Source organism: Diabrotica virgifera, chromosome 5 (assembly GCF_917563875.1).
Source record: "Diabrotica virgifera virgifera chromosome 5, PGI_DIABVI_V3a".
Lineage (NCBI taxonomy): Eukaryota > Metazoa > Arthropoda > Insecta > Coleoptera > Chrysomelidae > Diabrotica > Diabrotica virgifera.
In genome coordinates this window covers 3,042,005-3,060,448 of record NC_065447.1, presented here as the reverse complement: position 1 = coordinate 3,060,448, position 18,444 = coordinate 3,042,005, and the positions used below count along the sequence as shown (strand labels likewise).

The 18,444-nt window shown below is 34.0% G+C and overlaps 1 protein-coding gene across 4 annotated transcripts in view; it reads right to left on the bottom strand.

Annotated features, from left to right (window-relative positions):
• LOC114333392 (formin-binding protein 1-like) overlaps positions 1 to 18,444 on the bottom strand; it is a 272,061-nt gene that overhangs the window by 163,689 nt on the left and 89,928 nt on the right. The window contains exon 1 of one of the 4 annotated variants that reach the window (XM_028283284.2): positions 8,082 to 8,229. The exons of the other annotated variants lie outside the window; for them this stretch is intronic. Within the exon in view, the coding sequence (XP_028139085.1) occupies positions 8,082 to 8,087 (6 nt within the window). The 5' untranslated portion in view covers positions 8,088 to 8,229. Of the gene's footprint in view, positions 1 to 8,081; positions 8,230 to 18,444 lie in introns of those variants that run through there. 4 annotated transcript variants of the gene reach the window in all.

The following is an 18,444-nucleotide window of genomic DNA, read 5'->3' as shown; positions in this document are numbered from 1 at the left end:
TTTCGTAAAATTAATAATAAAAAAGTTTTCCACGTGGATACAACTTACAGGGACATACTGTATAACGAGCCAAGTGACAAAAAATCAATATTTCCGTTTTTTTCATTATAATGGTCTATGCAACAATGCCGTTAACCTGTATTATGGGCCAAGTGATAGTTGCATTGGAAACAGCTCTAAATAAATTCAAGAGATAGCGTCCGCCATAGTGTTCCGTTTCCTGATAAAAACTCATTTTTCTCGATTGTGTATTTTGTTACTTGGCCCGTTATATATCTCCACTCTTCATGTCCCCAAGACAAGAATAAAGGTACTCAAAAAGGTATACCCCGCCAGTGGTGGCGGTAAAAATATTAATAGGTTGGTTAATTCACACAATGATAAAAATTAAACAAAACGTCATTAGAACATAAAATTACCACGACACTGATCGCACCCGTGGTTGCCCAGTTGAAGGGTCTTGTTTGAGCGTCTGTTTTTCTTTGAAGTGTGTCATTGTACCGACAACCCATGGAACAAGGCAAGTCACTCCACGCTCACCATAAATAAGGGATTTGTTATTTGTTCAAGGATCGTAAATCACAAAATTTTGACAGAAATTTCTCTATTTCACGTTGCGTTTAATCTATTTCACGTTGCGATGAAACCCGTCTTCAGTTTTTATCTTTTTCTGTTACATTTTTCTATTTCACTCAGAATATCGCGCCACGTTCCGTGAGATTTCTTTTTTAGGGTACGTATTTATTCAACAACCCTCGTAAAAAATCCGGTCATGGTACGAAGCCAAACACGCGGATGCGACATATCATAATATATTATTAAATCCAATACAGGCCGAAGCCGAGCTGCTAAAATTTTCCCACCAGTCACCGGTTGGCTTGAAAGGTATTTATTTATTTAGTAGGACACAAAAGTAAAGTTGTAACAGAGACCTCGGTCAGGGACAACTTCCTATCTCTGCGTTTTCAAACAAGTGTTCCGACAAATGCACGTTTATAAATAATAAAAACAAAACTCTACTTCCATGTCCATGTAATGGCACAGGTGGTAGAGAGGTTCACAGGCGAAGGTAAAATATAATCATTGTTTTGCTGCGTATGGAAAACGTGTCTTTGCTATTTTATACCGTTGAAATTTGTTTGTCATCGAAAATATATCATTATATTATATTGTTCTGGTGATTTTTCTAATATCTAGAATTACTAGAAACAATATACGCTTCTTTTTGTCTCATTGTTGGCGTGGATTGTCGTAAAAAATGACCAAACATTGATGTTTTTAAAACGTCCACCATTAACCCGGTCTATATAGACATTTCAAATAACAAAAATTGCCGGAGAGCCAAATTTTGGTGGAGAGCTAGGGTGTACCATACTAAATAAAGTTTAAAAAGTCCCCATCGATCCCATGTGTGCGTCAAAAGTTATTCGGGGTCAAAGGTCAAAATTTGAGATTTTTTGGATTTTTTTCGAAAACGGTAAGTTTTATCAAAAAAAAAAACCTTAAACCAAAGTTGTAGATCTTAAAATTCTCTACAAAAATAGTCCTTACTATTTTTTTCCTAAGAGTTGCCATTCCTGAGATATCGTGATTCAAAGAGTCACATTATACATGATATGCACACGTTTCCACACCACCTGTGAGGTAGTGTACTCGGCGCGTTTTTTTTACCGTGGTTTCCCCTGTAGGTCTTCTCCACTAACTGTTTTGACAATTTTAGGATAATTTAAGGAAACAATACCGGTCAAGTTCTAGATATTACCTTATTATTGATATTCATTATTGATATTGCTATTGATTATTAGGTTAACTATTGTTTTGATTTCTTTAGATATTTTAATCAGATTCATATTCTTGAAAGTCTACTTCAACAGTCAAGTCTTCTTCGATTTCATCTTCTTCCTCTTCCTCTTGCTGGATGTTCAAAAATTGTTCAAATGTGACTGAGTCATTGGTCTCTTCATTAAAATCACATGAGTCTTCCTCTGTTGTACTAAACTGGGCATTTGAGCAAGACTGACCTTGGCAGTTGGTACACACTAGAGAACACAGCAACCCGACTTTTTTACATCCACATTTGGCACTACAACCTTTTTTGCAATTACAAAAAATAGTGTTAAGGAGTTTTTCTGGAGCAGGTGGGAGTAAGGTTTTAATCGGTTCCAGAGTATTATCTATTAATTTCCAACCCCAGTCTTCTGGATTCAGTTCATTGCCTAGCCATGTTTGAACTTGATAATATACTCGATACAAATGTTGAAAAGCAGATGCTGATGTTGGAGGAAGACATGATAGTTGCACTTGTTTCTTGTTTCGCGTATGTTTTACAAAAGTTAAGTATCGGTATTTATCAAAACAAATAATTTTTTTTGGAGCTCCATAAACCGCAAGAAGAAAGCGAATTCCTTCCGTAAATATCAACAGCGAACAGAGATATATTCTTCGAATAGTTTATCGGCTTATCCCAAATGCCAAAAGTACATTTTATTTTTACATGCGATAACCGGCTGCGACACTACGTCCGCAATGTACAGAAGGGGCAAAACGTCAGTACTTAAATTATTCGAAAAAAAAAAAAGATTTGACTGACTGCTGTAAAGTTTTTACAGAACTTGATTCTACACCGCAAACAATAATTACGGAAGGAATTCGCTTTCTTCTTGCGGTTTATGGAGCTCCAAAAAAATTATTTGTCTTGATAAATACCGATACTTAACTTTTGTAAAAAATACGCGAAACAAGAAACAAGTACAACTATCATGTCTTCCTCCAACATCAGCATCTGCTTTTCAACATTTGTATCAAGTATATTATCAAGTTCAAACATGGCTAGGCAATGAACTGAATTCAGAAGACTGGTGTTGGAAATTAATAGATAATACTCTGGAACCGATTAAAATCTTACTCCCACCTGCTCCAGAAAAACACCTTAACACTATTTTTTGCAATTGCAAAAAAGGTTGTAGTGCCAAATGTGGATGTAAAAAAGTCGGGTTGCTGTGTTCTCTAGTGTGTACCAACTGCCAAGGTCAGTCTTGCTCAAATGTCCAGTTTAGTACAAAAGATGGAAGACTCCTGTGAGTCTTGAAGAGACCAATTTTAAGAAGAGACCAATGACTCAGTCACATTTGAACAATTTTTGAACATCCAGCAAGAGGAAGAGGAATAAGATGAAATCGAAGAAGACTTGACTGTTGAAGTAGACTTTCAAGAATATGAATCTGATTAAAATATCTAAAGGAATCAAAACAATAGTTAACCTAATAATCAATAGCAATATCAATAATCAATATCAATAATAAGGTAATATCTAGAACTTGACCGGTATTGTTTCCTTAAATTATCCTAAAATTGTCAAAACAGTTAGTGGAGTAGGCCTACAGGGGAAACCACGGTAAAAAAACGCGCCGAGTACACTACCTCACAGGTGCTGTGGAAACGTGTGCATATCATGTATAATGTGACTCTTTGAATCGCGATATCTCAGGAATGGCAACTCTTAGGAAAAAAATAGTAAGGACTATTTTTGTAGAGAATTTTAAGATCTACAACTTTGGTTTAAGGTTTTTTTTTTTATAAAACTTACCGTTTTCGAAAGAAATCCAAAAAATCTCAAATTTTGACCTTTGACCCCGAATAACTTTTGACGCACACATGGGATCGATGGGGACTTTTTACACTTTATTTGTTATGGTATACCCTAGCTCTCCACCAAAATTTGGCTCTCCGGCAATTTTTGTTATTTTCCAAGCATTTTGATGTCTAAGTTGACCGGATTACCATATCATCCAGACTTAAACCCCATAGAAATGTTTTGGACGCAAATAAAAAATGTTAATTTAATTTTAGATCAAGTGGAAGATCAAGTAAATAGAGGAAACAGAAACGCAGCATGCCTGAATGAAACAACATGCAGAAATAAAAATATCGGGAAAGAAAAAACAATCATTAGACCAATAATGACGCAGCAGGAAGACGACCTGACACAGAGGAAAAAAAAGAAGGTTAGAAACAGCAGAAGAGATGAAAATCCTGAGAAAAATCGATAGTAAGGCACTAGGGGGACAAAGCTAGAGGTACAGATATACGACGGGGATGCAAGGTATTGTAGAGAACATTAATAATGGTAGGGGAGCAAAGTATGCTAAATGTGCAGTCACTCGAGCGCTTTGGAGACCTATTGGGTTGTGAAGAGTAGGTCCTAAAACCAAAAAAAGTTAAGTAACATTTTCCATTTTAGTGGGCGCTTGCCATTTTTTAATTTAATTTTCCATTTCCAACAATCCTTTTTTCCGATTATAACGCCATCTATGCATAATTCGGAAAAATGTTTCGAATAAAAGTTACTTATTTTTTCGTAAGGAATCCAAATCTGCAATAAAAAATGGGGGCTCCTATTTAAGATTTTAAAGTAACCCCCCACCCCACCTCCGTGGGGGGTCGTGTTTGGTGCCATTCGATAGATTTTTTAAAAATATTAAATAAGTGTATTTTACAGTTTTTCGATCTGATGTTCATTTCGCGAAATATCGCGGGATTCGTAATTAAAATATTAAATTTACCCCCCACCCCTCTCCGTGGGAAGTCGTGTTTGGTATCATTCGATAGCTTTTTAAAAAATATTGAGCACATATTTTTTAGTTTTTCGATCTGTCATTCATTTCGCGAAATATTCGCTTTTTTCTTGTGAAACTTTGGGACTCACCCATTTCCTTACGCCCGGCTCAAATCGTCAGATTTTTGAAATATACACTATTTTGCATGTACTTAATTTACCTTATCTTAATCTGACAATTTCGAGTTTTTTTAAGGATAGATTTTTTTTTCGGGCCCCCCTTAACGAACTCCCCTGTGTTAAGAGCCAATATATGGTAGAGGTACATATGCAGGGTACCAGGTTTCTCCCCATATGATAATCTGACGCGCTCGAGTAACTGCAAAAATCCCCGCTTGGGCTCCCCTACCATAACTGGGTAAGAAACAGAAGAGTAGAATGGAACAATCACATACGTCGAATACAACAAATAGAGTAGGAAAGACGGCGAGAGATGGATCCCCGTTACCCCCCAAAAACATTAAAAATGCGTATCATGGTTCAGAAACTCACTATCTTATAGACGGAGAGGCAGCGCTGAAAAATCTCTTTGAATTTATTAAAGCTAGATTTTTCACAGTTGATTACTGTGATTGTGTAGAGAAACATACTGCGGTCGGTCAAGCGAAACGTAGAACAGGGGTTACTGAGAGGGTATCAAAGTTGCTTTCCTACGAAGGTAATTATTTCCATTTACTAAGGCTGAAAATCAGTACACACATTCTAAATTAAATATAAATAAAAGTTATTATAGTCGGTCAGCTGTATGACGGGACAGAGCCGGTCGGTCGGCCCCAATGGTCGATTGAGGAAATTAAGCATTTTGGCTCGCAATTTTTTCGTTCAGCATGGATCTACTTGAAATTTTCATAGAAGGTAGTCCAAGGATCATTTTCTATATCATGCCGCAATCATACGTTAAAACCTTGGGGGTGGTTGCCACTCCATCTCGGGGGTGGTAATTTTTTATTACATTTTAACCATGTAATTCGATGGAAAAAGTGATTCTAAGAAAAAAATGTTTTTTACATTTTCTTCGTAGAACTAATATTTTTCGAGTTATTCGCGCTTGAAAATAACAGTTTTTCGACGAAAAAATCGACTTTTTTATAGGGTTTTTTGAGAAATCCACGAAAAATATGCATTTAATAAAAAAACTGTAGATACCAAAATTGTATCTTTTAGTAACACAAACCAAATTATTTTCCAATAATATCTTAAAGACCAATACAAACCGAGATACGGCATGTTAAAGGTTAGCTTTTTCCGTCAAATGCATAATTTGAAATATTCAAAGCCAAATAATGGGAAAAATTTGCATTTTTCGAGGAAAACTTAAATAATTTTTTTTCAAGTATACCATTACACCTTTCAAAAAAAATAATAAAAAGTTTCTAGCATGAAAATTAAGCGACTTATAATCAAAAAAATGTCGGTACCTGCTTGTCTCTACGAAAAAATCATTGAAAACAACCCCGTAACTACCTTCCTAATTCAAAATTGGTCTTCACCTTTGTGTAGTTCCTTTTATATTTATATTATCAATACACTCAAGGAGTTTGACCTATTTAAAATACCTAATTTTGAAAAAATATGAGTTTAAAGAAAAATAGATTTTTTGCAATTTGGTATTTTTTACTTTTTACTTCAAAATATCTCCGAAAATACTAAAGATACGAAAAAAATTATAAACTACTAAATTGTAGCTTTTTTAATGACTAAAATTACCCTGTGCATAGATTTTCACTACAGTGAATAGTTAGCCAGATATAGCTGTTTAAAACCTCTATTTACCAGCAAACACCCCCTTATTCGAGCCTTTTAAACCCGCCCCAATTAAAAACTAAGGGATCTTAAGGAATTTAATTTACACAGTCTTATAGCTCTTTAAAAATCCTACAAAATCATTTTTGAAGACACTTTTTATCGCCAAAAATATATAGAATATTTTTCGAGGTATTCTAAAGAAAAGTTGAAAAACTGGTATTTTCAAGCGCGAATAACTCGAAAAATATTAGTTTTACGAAGAAAATGTAAAAAACATTTTTTCCTTAGAATCACTTTTTTCATCGAATTACATGGTTAAAATGTAATAAAAAATTCCCACCCCGAAATGGGGTGGCAACCACCCCCAAAGTTTTAGCATATGATAGCGGTATTATATAGAAAATGATCCTTGGACTATTCCCTGCCTTCTGTGAAAATTTCAAGTAAATCCATGCTGGGCGAAAAAATTGCGAGCCAAAATGCTTCATTTCCTCAATCGACTATTGGGGCCGACCGACCGGCTCTGTCCCGTCATACAGCTGACCGACTATAATAACTTTTATTTATATTTAATTTAGAATGTGTGTACTGATTTTCAGCCTTAGTAAATGGATTTAATTACCTTGGTAGGAAAGCAACTTTGATACCCTCTCAGTAACCCCTGTTCTACGTTTCGCTTGACCGACCGCAGTATGTTTCTCTACACACTCACAGTAATCAACTGTGAAAAATCCAGCTTTAGTAAATTCAAAGAGATTTTTCAGCGCTGCCTCTCCGTCTATTAAGTAGAGGCAAATTCTGCCAGTTTGCCTCTACTTAAAAATTCACACAAAATTTTAATCCCATGTCGTGCTGTTCTGAATGTTTTTAAATTTAAAATTCAATCACCGACCAAGTTTACAAAAAACTATATGAGGAATTTGTTCCGTGGTGTTCACGGAAACACATAAATAGAATAATATTAATAAAACGCAAACAACAACTGTCAATAATATATTTATTTATTTTTGGTAAAAAAGGCGTGCTTTGTTTATATCTCGTAAGGGTTTGTTATTCTTTTGCCCAGCGAGGGTTTATGACCGACCGACGCCTGCTGGGGTGTGTGAACAGGCTGGAGGCTGTGTATCGACTGAACTAGACCACAAACACTAATCTGTCATTATGTGGTTCTACCATATGGCCCGACAGGCGACAGTTGATTAAATCTGGCGATTTAAAAACTGAAAACATTTCTGTGGTTTTTAAGAAGTTGACATAAAGAGGGTGGCTAATCTGGTACCGTAATCTATTATGGAATATGTGTTTCCCATGAAAAAGCCATTCATTTTATACATTCTGGCTTTGTATATTAGGAGCGAAGCACATGTGAATTTTAAATGACCCATATTATTTCGTTTAGAAAGGAAAGTTAATATTTAAAATTAGCAATTAAAAAAATAGTAAATTAGTCATTGAAGCATGTCGGCATAAATTTTTTCACAACTTTATTCAATACAAAAAAAGATCCCTCTCTTTATAGTGGTAGTTAAACGTTTGGCCGTATCACTGAAGATGGCTTTATAGGTAAGCCGAAAGCACTCAGCTAGGATTCAATAAATTGTACATACTTCAAAAATATGTTTCTTTTTCCAGTTATTTAGTTGTCATAAGTGTGTACAAAACATATCAGTCTTTACAAATAGAAGAGTAATTATAAGAAGGGATTATTTCACTACTTTACCGTCATTTTTAAGACGCCAAAGCCGTTAGGATCATGAAAGCACTATTTCTGTGAACGTTCTATACATATCTTCACCGGACGTTTTTCACTTAATACAGAAATATTCACGATACACAGTGTTTTGATTCATGGTTGAATTATTTTGAACGACAACCGACTGAGTAGGCTCTGCGCTGCGGCCAGTGACAATAGAGAACAACAACCCACATTTGGCGTGGGTCGAATCATTTTTATTCACAATAATCTCTTTGTTTTATTGCTCGAATATATTTTGCGGGGATATTATACAAGGCGTTAAAAACTTTAGCAGTAAATAGGAGGAGAAAATAACTGACACGACGTTTTTGTTTGTGTGCCTGTCACCGAAGCTATGACTGTGGTTTACCGGATCAATTTGCAATAGGACTTTTCATCGATTGTCAATTGTTTCGAGCTTCTGTCATGTGTCGTCTAATATTAATATATTTAAGTCATACGTTATTGGTATTATACTAATGATACAAACCAAAGACGTATGACGTAGATATCTTAATATTATACGACACATGACAGAAGTTCGAAACAAATGACTGAATGAAAAGCCCTATAAAGTTTGATACAATATCCTTCTTCGCTCATGTATTAGACTGTTTTCAGTTACTTATTGTTTTTTTGAGGGGCTTACGTTTGTTCTTCCTGAACGTCCATATTAGAATGTTTTAGCGGTAATCTATTTTTATTCCTTTCAATACCTTAGCTGTACTTGATAAATAACTATGTATCTATATATTATTACCGACGACCTCAAGAGAATTGTGCGGAGACACAGAAGGAATAGATAGAAATATTTGAAAGAGATCATTTTTGTCCATGTTGTTGCATTGATTTGTTATACAGTTTGTTGTATATTGTGTCTAATTCTCATTTTTGAGGTGCTTATTACTTTTTTAGTAACTGATTACTGAACAATATATAGGAAAAAGGGCGCAGCCTTTTTTGGGTTTCATGGGAAAAACTTTTTCATGGGTTAGCTTTGATAAAGTTACTAAATGACTTGGTAATCCTAGATCTGTCGTAGGCTGCCTTGAAGTCTATATACCTCAAAAAACTCAAATTCTCAGTGTGTAAGATTTAGTGTTTAGTGTTTAAAATACTAAACTCGTTACTTTGGTCTACTAAAATTACTTTACAAGCAAAAATGACAATCTACAGATTGGATGTAGCACCAATTTTAACGATTGGTGCTACGAATTTTAACAAAGAGAAGAAAAAACTGAGTCAAAATGGGCCATCTAAGAAGAGCGTGGAGCGTGTCAGATATCCAGACTTGATCAGATCAAAAATGGAGAAATAAGAAGAAAAATAGGAAGGATTTACAACACCGTAGAGTAGACACAATAGAATCAAAAATGGAGAGAAGGGATCAGATGAATAATGAGCCATAAATAAAAACGAATGGACCAACCGAAAAAAGTGTTCCAAGGAATGATTCGCAATCTGTTCTGGTTGGACAATAACCAAATTTGAAAGAAAAATATTAAAAAAATCCTTTATGTCTTGAACTCCTGATCTTTGTTTAATTTGTTGGTTTGTTATGTGGTCTCGAAGGCTCACGTTTAGCATTTAACGTTCCGATTTAGTTAGTAATATGCTGAAAATATGCAAACTGGACTGTGGCGGAATGGAAAAACATACTGTTCTCGGATGAGAGCAGAATAACCCCAAGTCAATGGTCTCCAATACACTGTACAGTAAGGGAAAAAAACTACTTACTGTATAATATAATATGTATCAAAAGATGTATATAATTTTAAATAATTTCAGTTGTTACAAAAGATATTGTTTCTAAATATGCAAACAAAACGAAGGTTGATTAAGGCAGTTTTGTTTGTGTAACCTCGTAGACGATCACGTATAGTTTTACTTTTCAAAGTTCAAATTATAAGGAGATATAAATAGCCCACAGAGGGATTGAGATTATAATCATTGTAGTATTGTTATTATTCAGATCGTTACTATGCTAGTGAGCCGTCCTGCGAGAAGGGTGTCCCAAAGGACCACCCCGCGAAACAACATCTTAGTTTTAATGTTGATTGATGTTGTAAATCGTAAATAAAGTTATAAAGTTAGAGTCAGTGTTTCAACTCGACATTTCAACCCCGCAAGATTATCATGGCAATCTACCAACGTAACAATACCAACATAACAACACGCTGTACGCTGCTTACTATTAGATGCCACCGGTTAAGTCGGTGGTCACTTCAATTCACCCCGTAATTTGAATTTGTTTTAGAATTACTCTTTTTAACTATTTTCGGCTGTAAGATAGTTTTGTCCTTCAAAGTTTATTAAAAGTAACGAAAATGAAAAATTTTCCTACGGCGTGATGTTGTACGCAGCGTACAGCGTCTATTGGAGAGCTACAGCCTTTGAGGTCTAGAGTCTAGATGGATGCCAGCGTGTCTACAGGCGTCAAAATAAAACGTTTGCTCCAAGAACTATCCGAAACAGTCGCTTACTGAGGAGGGTCAATAATGATTTGGGGAGATATTTCTTATAAAGCTCGTACTGATGTTGTTGTGATTGGTAGAGACAGGGTGAACTCTCAAAGATCGCTGCTTACATAATTATTAACCGAATAGGCTTTACTATGAAAAAATTACAATTGAAAAAATTCTACGGTTGTTATCGAGTATTAAGGAGGTATGTAATATTAGTGTATATGACCGTAAATTGTAGATACGATATTTGTTATCTTATCTCAATTTACTGTTTACTTTTATTTGTATTTTGTCAACATTGTATGTTTGTTATATATTTGAACATGCAACAAAACTTGTTATATACATAATACGAATGCTTTTATAGCAATAAACAAAATAACGATGTACCAAAATGCTTCCGCGGTTAGTAAAACCATACAATATCGAAAATTCATGGACAGAATAAGTCACAAAGAGGTTATGAGAAAGATGAATAAAGAAAGGGAAGTCTTAAATACAATCAAAACCAGAAAATTGGAATATCTCAAACATATTAAACGTGGAGAGTAATACAACTTGCTCCAATTGATTATGCAGGGAAACATTCAAGGAAAAAAGAAGCATATGGAGACGTAGAATATCGTGGCTGCTCAATCTGAGAGAATGGTACGGATGTACATCTAATGAACTTTTCAGAGCAGCCGTCTTTAAAGCCCGAGTAGCTATGATGATTGACGACCTCCGTCGCAGAGATGGCACTTGAATAAGAAGATCAAAGATTAGTATTTTAAACTCTTATATCAAATATAGTCAGTCCACGGGTTGCTGATAGCAATAATAACGTTCTAACAATAAAACACTGAAAACGTTTGTTTTCTATACTTCCACAAAATTTATTATAACTATGTGACTACAGCGGTTTCGACAGAGTGCCTTTCTCAAGTGATTTAAATTACTATGGGTTTGCCTTTTTAAAGCCTTTAACTGAAGAGGTTGAGGAGTGGGGAGCTGTTTGTCTCGAGTTGGCCATTCAGAATTATATCTGTATTTTTTAACTTATTAATTTCCATAGATTTTAATAAAGATATCTTAAGGCCTTTATTTTGAATATGCAGAATTTGAAACTGTTCATTAAAAGAATGATTATGATCTAGAAGGTGAAGTGCGTATGTAGAAGTGTCTGTTTTTCTATTGTTGAAAGCCCTTTTTTTGTGTTCTGCTATTCGTTTGTCAAAGGTTCTGCCAGTTTGACCGATGTAAACCTTTGACAAACGGATAGCAGAACACAAAAAAGGGCTTTCAACAATAGAAAAACAGACATTTCTACGACGCACTTCACCTTCTAGATCATAATCATTCTTTTAATGAACAGTTTCAAATTCTGCATATTCAAAATAAAGGTCTTAAGCTATCTTTATTAGAATCTATGAAAATTAATAAATTGAAAAATACAGATATAATTCTGCATGACCAACTCGAGACAAACAGTTCCCCACTCCTCAACCTCTTCAGTTAAAGACTTTAAAAAGGCAAACCCATAGTAATCTAAATCACTTGAGAAAGACACTCTGCCGAAACAGCTATAGTCACATAGTTGTAATAAATTTTGTGGAAGTATAGAAAACAAACATTTTGAATGTTTTATTGTTAAATAAAATGAACGGTCGAATCCGTCAATTAATAATAACGTTGTTTAGTTTTGACACAAATGTAGTACAATATTTAGAAAGCCCTCAAAATTCTTCATGACGTCTATAAACAGTAAAAATAAAGGTATAAAAATACAACATACACATGCCACCTGACAAAGTATCGGTATCGGGAGTATAATCAAGACGTACATCAGATCTTTATAGATTTCAAACAGGCATATGGTTCAATTAATCGTCTAAGAGTATGCAATGCAATGATTGAGCTGGCCATACCTAAGAAACTAGCTGCAATAACGCAAATGTTTGTAAATAACTTCTCTGCACAAGTTAGAATATGAGGAAAAACATCAAATATTTTCAGAGTAAATTGTGGACTGAGCCAGGGAGAACCGCTGTCCGCATTGTTGTTTAACCTGGTCTTAGGGTCATATGTCACGTGAAAAATTTATCCGAAAATCAAACCAGATACATCTACTCTGGGAGCTAAGATTGTTCTCGCGTTTGGCAATGACGTAGGTACAGTAGCACAATCAATATTTGAAGTTAATGATATTTTCTCGCGCTTTGAAGAAGCTGCATTAAATATCGGTAAATAGTAAATTAAGACAAAACAAAGTAAATGGTCGTTTCAATCCAAAAACGACGGCGAATAAGGCAAAATGTTACTATAAACGATCATAGCTTCGAAGTAGTTAAATAATTTAAATATCTAGAGATAATGTAATAAAAAGAAACGACAGAAACCATAATAACTAACAAAAATAAGTAAATACATTGCTGTGAGAACGTACAAAAAATTGATTGATTAAATCACTTGATTTCATCTGTTTTTGTGAACATTAAAATGGTTTCATTCTAAATAAGATGTTCTTTTTGAATCCATGGCTTTATTATGTACATATTTCCATGTTATTCTCACGAATTGCTCTGAATTTCCTGTTTGATAGTACACCGGCATATTTTGTAGGCTATCATCTCGGGTTAACCATTTCCGTTTTAGCATCGCTTTTGACCCCTGCTGTACCACGCACCTCTTCGGCTCGAATCGTGACAGGTGACACCCGAAACTAAGCAGTTAACATATTAACCATATTCACACTTTTTTCTTTTTTATCATATACCATATACCGGATACTTTCGTATGTTGTTATAAAACAGAATTTTAGTTAAAATGATTAAGTAAAGTTGTTTTCCTTATTAAGTTAATTGTTTTTCTAGACTCACTGTATACATTGAAGTTACGATACTTACATAAACCGCGTTGCTACTCGTATACTCAAGGAATCGTTCCCAAACCAGATTTCCTCAAACCCTGTAAGTTTGTTTGTTATCGGCGCATTGAAAAATATACAAAACAGCCCACATTGACTAGTCAGAGGCATATCCTTAGATAAACCATATATTTATAAAGAGAACAGTTATTCTTCGCTGATAAAAGAGCAGAAATAGATACATCATGGCCTTCACTTATTCGTTTCCCTTTCATTTTAGTTGTATTTGATTCGATTGTCAGTATTTTTATTTTTTAACTGCAAGTAGAGACATCTACGACTATGAGCCAGCTAAATTAGGTATATTTTTTATTTCCAATTCTACCATTTAAATTCTGTTCACTTTGTCATCCAAAACAACAATCTTCTTTCAGAACATTGGTTACCATCATAGCTATCTTAATTTTATTCACTGCCACCCTAAATAGCATGCTTGTATCAACACCATACCAATCTCACAATTTCTTCAACCATCAGGTTCTTCTTCGTTCTGGACTCTGGACTGCGTTTTCTATTTTTCCTTGCATGATATTTTGAAGCAACCGATATTTGTCACGTTTAATCAAAACTTCAGCCAAAAATTTGTTTCAGACTTTATTGGAGATATTATAGCTATTATTGTACATATTATAATTCGAAATAGAATTTTTTGGTATAAAAAACATGTTCAATCTTCTCGACCCATTTCTATTCATTGCATTGTGAAATTAGTTTTCATTTTTCTAAAATATTTCAAGCATTTTAGCATAAACTGTACAGAAAACAGTTACTCATGTGATGAATATAATAATTAGTGAATGTCTTAAGACATAAAAGTCAAGAACCTCGTTCTTACGCTCAATAACAAAGGCAAGCATGGGCGTCCGTTCAAGGAAATCGAAAGGGGATATTACAGAAATTATCTATATACGTTATGAAATTATTGGTCTTTATTTTTCTTAGTACAAAATAAAATAATACTTAACCCTCTATCAGGCAAAACTGAAATAATAGAGATAGAAAGTTGGGAATTTTTCTCTAGGCAATTATTTGTAAAAGAAACTAAAAAAAGCAATAAAACAAGTAAAAAAGTTTATTGGCTCACTTTCTTGGTAAAAAAGATGAAGCGTTCTTTAAAGAACACTTGCCGGATTAAGAAAAAAAAACTTGGTTTCAGTAATAATATATTTTTTATTATATAGGCAAGCGTTCTTCAAAGAACGCTCCACTTTGTCAAACATTTTTTTCAACTGCTTTTTTCTGTAATCAAACTAATAATCCCTTTCTAAAATAAAAAAATAAAAATAAGTTCACTATTTTTTTTTCCTTGAACCGGCAAGCGTTCTTCAAAGAACGCTTCACTTTATCAAACATTATTTACAACTGCTTTTTTCTGTAATCCAACTAGTAATTTTTATTGATAAAAGACATTTATGTTACTTACTAAAAAAATTCCCAAGTCGATTGGATATTCAGAATACAAATTATATTTGATACAACACGTGGTCGTTTCGACAAATAATTATCGATGCGTCTACACTGCCTTTTTGAACAATATCGAAAGCAGCGTGCAAACCAAATTTTGGATTGCATTAATCTTTTCAGCAAATGTTAAACACCTGTTGACGGACGGAACGACACAGGTTTAAACGATAATAATATTCAGGTATAGGTTTTTCAGATGTCCAAAGACGAGTTCTTTAAAGAACGCTTGCCGGTTAGAGGGTTAAGTGGCAACGTCAGCGCGCGGAAAACGTGTTCCAAGATTGCAGCTTTAATTTTTAATATTTTGCCGAGATATTTGGCACACATATTCGTAATATAATAAAGAATGGCGGTACAGAGCCCTGTATGCAAGACCGATACAGATGCAATTTTTATTTTGAAGATATTCACCTGGATACCTGGTTTATTCAGCCTTGTGATGGATGACAGAAGTTATCTATAACGTTAGAGTTAAAGTTAAGATAACTCTCAGGGATAACGATGCCCATAACTATTTACGTAAATTCGGTGTGATGTATCCGTCACCGTTATGATATGAGTTATTTCTTCAACGTTAAAAAGAGAAATAACATTTGAATAACAAAGTTTGAAGTAACAAAGAGAACCTTATGTAGAAATAGTACAAGTTGGAGTGAGTGCGAGAGATTGATCGGAACATGGCATAGGCTTGACAGGATGGGAAGATAACCATAAAAGCACCGTTGCCAGAGTGGGTACAATTGTACCAATTTGATACAATTAACAACCAAACTTTTGATACTAAAGTATCTTAATGTAAAAACCTCAAATTTAGTGATATAAGAAATTTGCTTCAAATAACATTAAACGACGTTTTTTTAGTTTTTGTACAAAATGTATTGGTTTAGTACATTTTGTGGCACTATTTCAGTCATTCCAGTGCATTTACAAAAATTTTCTCTGGCAACACTGCATATGTTTATAAATTTCAACTTATCCTATTCAGCCAGATGAAAAAAGTTTTTATTATTTTAACAATATTTTCTATTTTCTCTCCTCATTTGTGAAAACAATAAATGAAAATCTATAAAAACTATAAAAAAAATTATTTGACAGACATACCTAATATGACAAGTCCAGCATAATGGACATCAGGACTTAGCTTTCATAATTTAAGTATGAAACTGAAAAAATATTCTGGTTCAGGAGAAATACACATATACACTTTGCATTTTATACAAAAGAATCTCGTCTTCTTAATGCATCCAAGAGGTTTAGGCAACGCGATAAGAATTTCTATTGCTGACAGAGCATATTGGCAAATGGTCATTACTGGTTTACCTCACATCAATAGGCGCTAACTAGAAAACTGTAGACCTTTTACAGGAATTATGGGCACTTCATCTTCAGATGTCTCCGGTTCTCTTGAAATATACGCACTAGCTTGTCTCCCACTTGCAGGCTTACCACCTAGAGCTAATGACCTTCCAACATACAGCTTAAATTCCTGTAAATCCATTTCCTTTGATCATTATCGCTATCTTCACTGACGAAAAAATCGTTATCTGTCAAAATAGCCTCCAATGCACTTCCCATCAATATCATTTTACTATCTGTAACTAAACGTGAGTATGGTAACATATTTTGCTAACTAAGTCCCAATGTCCAAAATGCTTGACAATAAGTTTAGAGGAACGCTAACGTGTCCAGTTGTAATTTTTTTTTTAAATATATATTTACCACAAATACGTCCAATCATCAAGCAACATACATTAAAAACAATCAATACTTTAAAGTACAGAAAAACACTACAACTTACAAAAAAAAAAATCATAGTGTATTTTTGTGGAGCCACCATCATAACTTAAAAAGTTTCACCACATGTAACAACAAGGCGCTGTTGTCAAATTTTTCAAACGAGTAAATTTGACTGATGAATAGGAAGTCCAATATGCTGCAATATAGGACGCAGCGATGCCCAACCCGAATAGTCACCGTGTAATAAATTAGTAAAAATTGTCCAGCTGGCTGGACTTATGGACTGAGGAGGTTATATTCAACAACTATATCTCGATTTGATTTTTGAATGATTTTTAAAATTGTATTACCCTTCTATTCTTAAATTATTAGCTTTACTTTTTATTATTAATTATTGTTTTAATCTTATTATTACCTACGTTCTTTTAATTGTTATTTGAGGTGTATTTTTTGATATTTTTAATTTTGTACTGCTTTATATTTGATATTAAATTAATAACATACCGCACAAAATCCTAGGACAACCTAAAGCAGCGTTCTTCGTTGAATATTGACTTGATTTATATCTAAAACAAGTCAAAAGATGAACCTAACCATACATAACTACAGAGTTATCTCATAACTTGAGGTTTAACGTCGCTCGCGTTATAAAGTGACAGTTGATATATCAGATAACTCAAGAACTGTCAAGAAATAACGCAAGTATCTAAGTTAAATATGATACATCACACCAATTCGAGGATTATAACTTAACTACGGGATAACTTTACGTTAAAGATAACTTCGGTCATCCATCACACGGCTGATTACCAGGTATGTCATGTTCTTAAGACTTGTCCATATGCCGGCGGTTTGCCAACGTCGACTGCGCGGTTTACCTGTTTTCCCCCTGTTTTTCTTGGTATTAGGGTGAAACTTCAAAGGTGACATTAGGGTGAAATCAAGTAAAACATGTAAACCGCGCAGTCGACGTTGACAAACCGCCCACATATGGACAAGGCCTAAGAGCTAGCACATAGGAAAGATTTTTTATCATTTATGTTTTTGTTTGGATTTTTTAAATGGACTTTCTGTGGTTATATGGTGACCTTTTATATTTACATGATAAATGTTATCAACAATTACTTCCTATTACACATACAACTTAATATTTGAGATCGTTGCACCCGATAATACCCTTATCAATCCTATACTAATATAGATTGTCTCGATTCCTGTCTGGCTTCTATTAAAGACGTTTATTTGGTGATCAACAAGTGAAAAAACGTCTGGCAAGTTCTACAGAGCTAGAGAAGAAAGTTTATAAAAATAAAACATCTATACTGTATTTTTTAATGTTTGACAACACGTTTAAATGAGAGAATATGCCAATTAGATCGTAAATAATTTTGCAACTCTTTTGAGTGAATATTTTCCTAATGTTGTTCTGAAGCTATTTTCTTGTGGCATTTTTATGATTAATTATTTATATGGGAATTAAATAAATTATTAGAAGAATTTTTATTATATATGAGATTAAATAAATTATTAGAAGAATTTTTTTTGCTTAGCAACAACACTTTAGTTTATTTTAGTAATATTTTGTATTTTGACAACGGCACCCGATTTGGGCGTCGAAACGTTAATAAAATTATTTTTTTCATTTTAATTGTGGCTTATTTCCCATATAAATAATTAATCATAAAAATGCCACAAGGAAATAGCTTCAGAACAACATTAAGAAACCGGTATGGGCCTATCGTGTGTCAAAATTTTAGGAAATTGGAAACCTTCTACG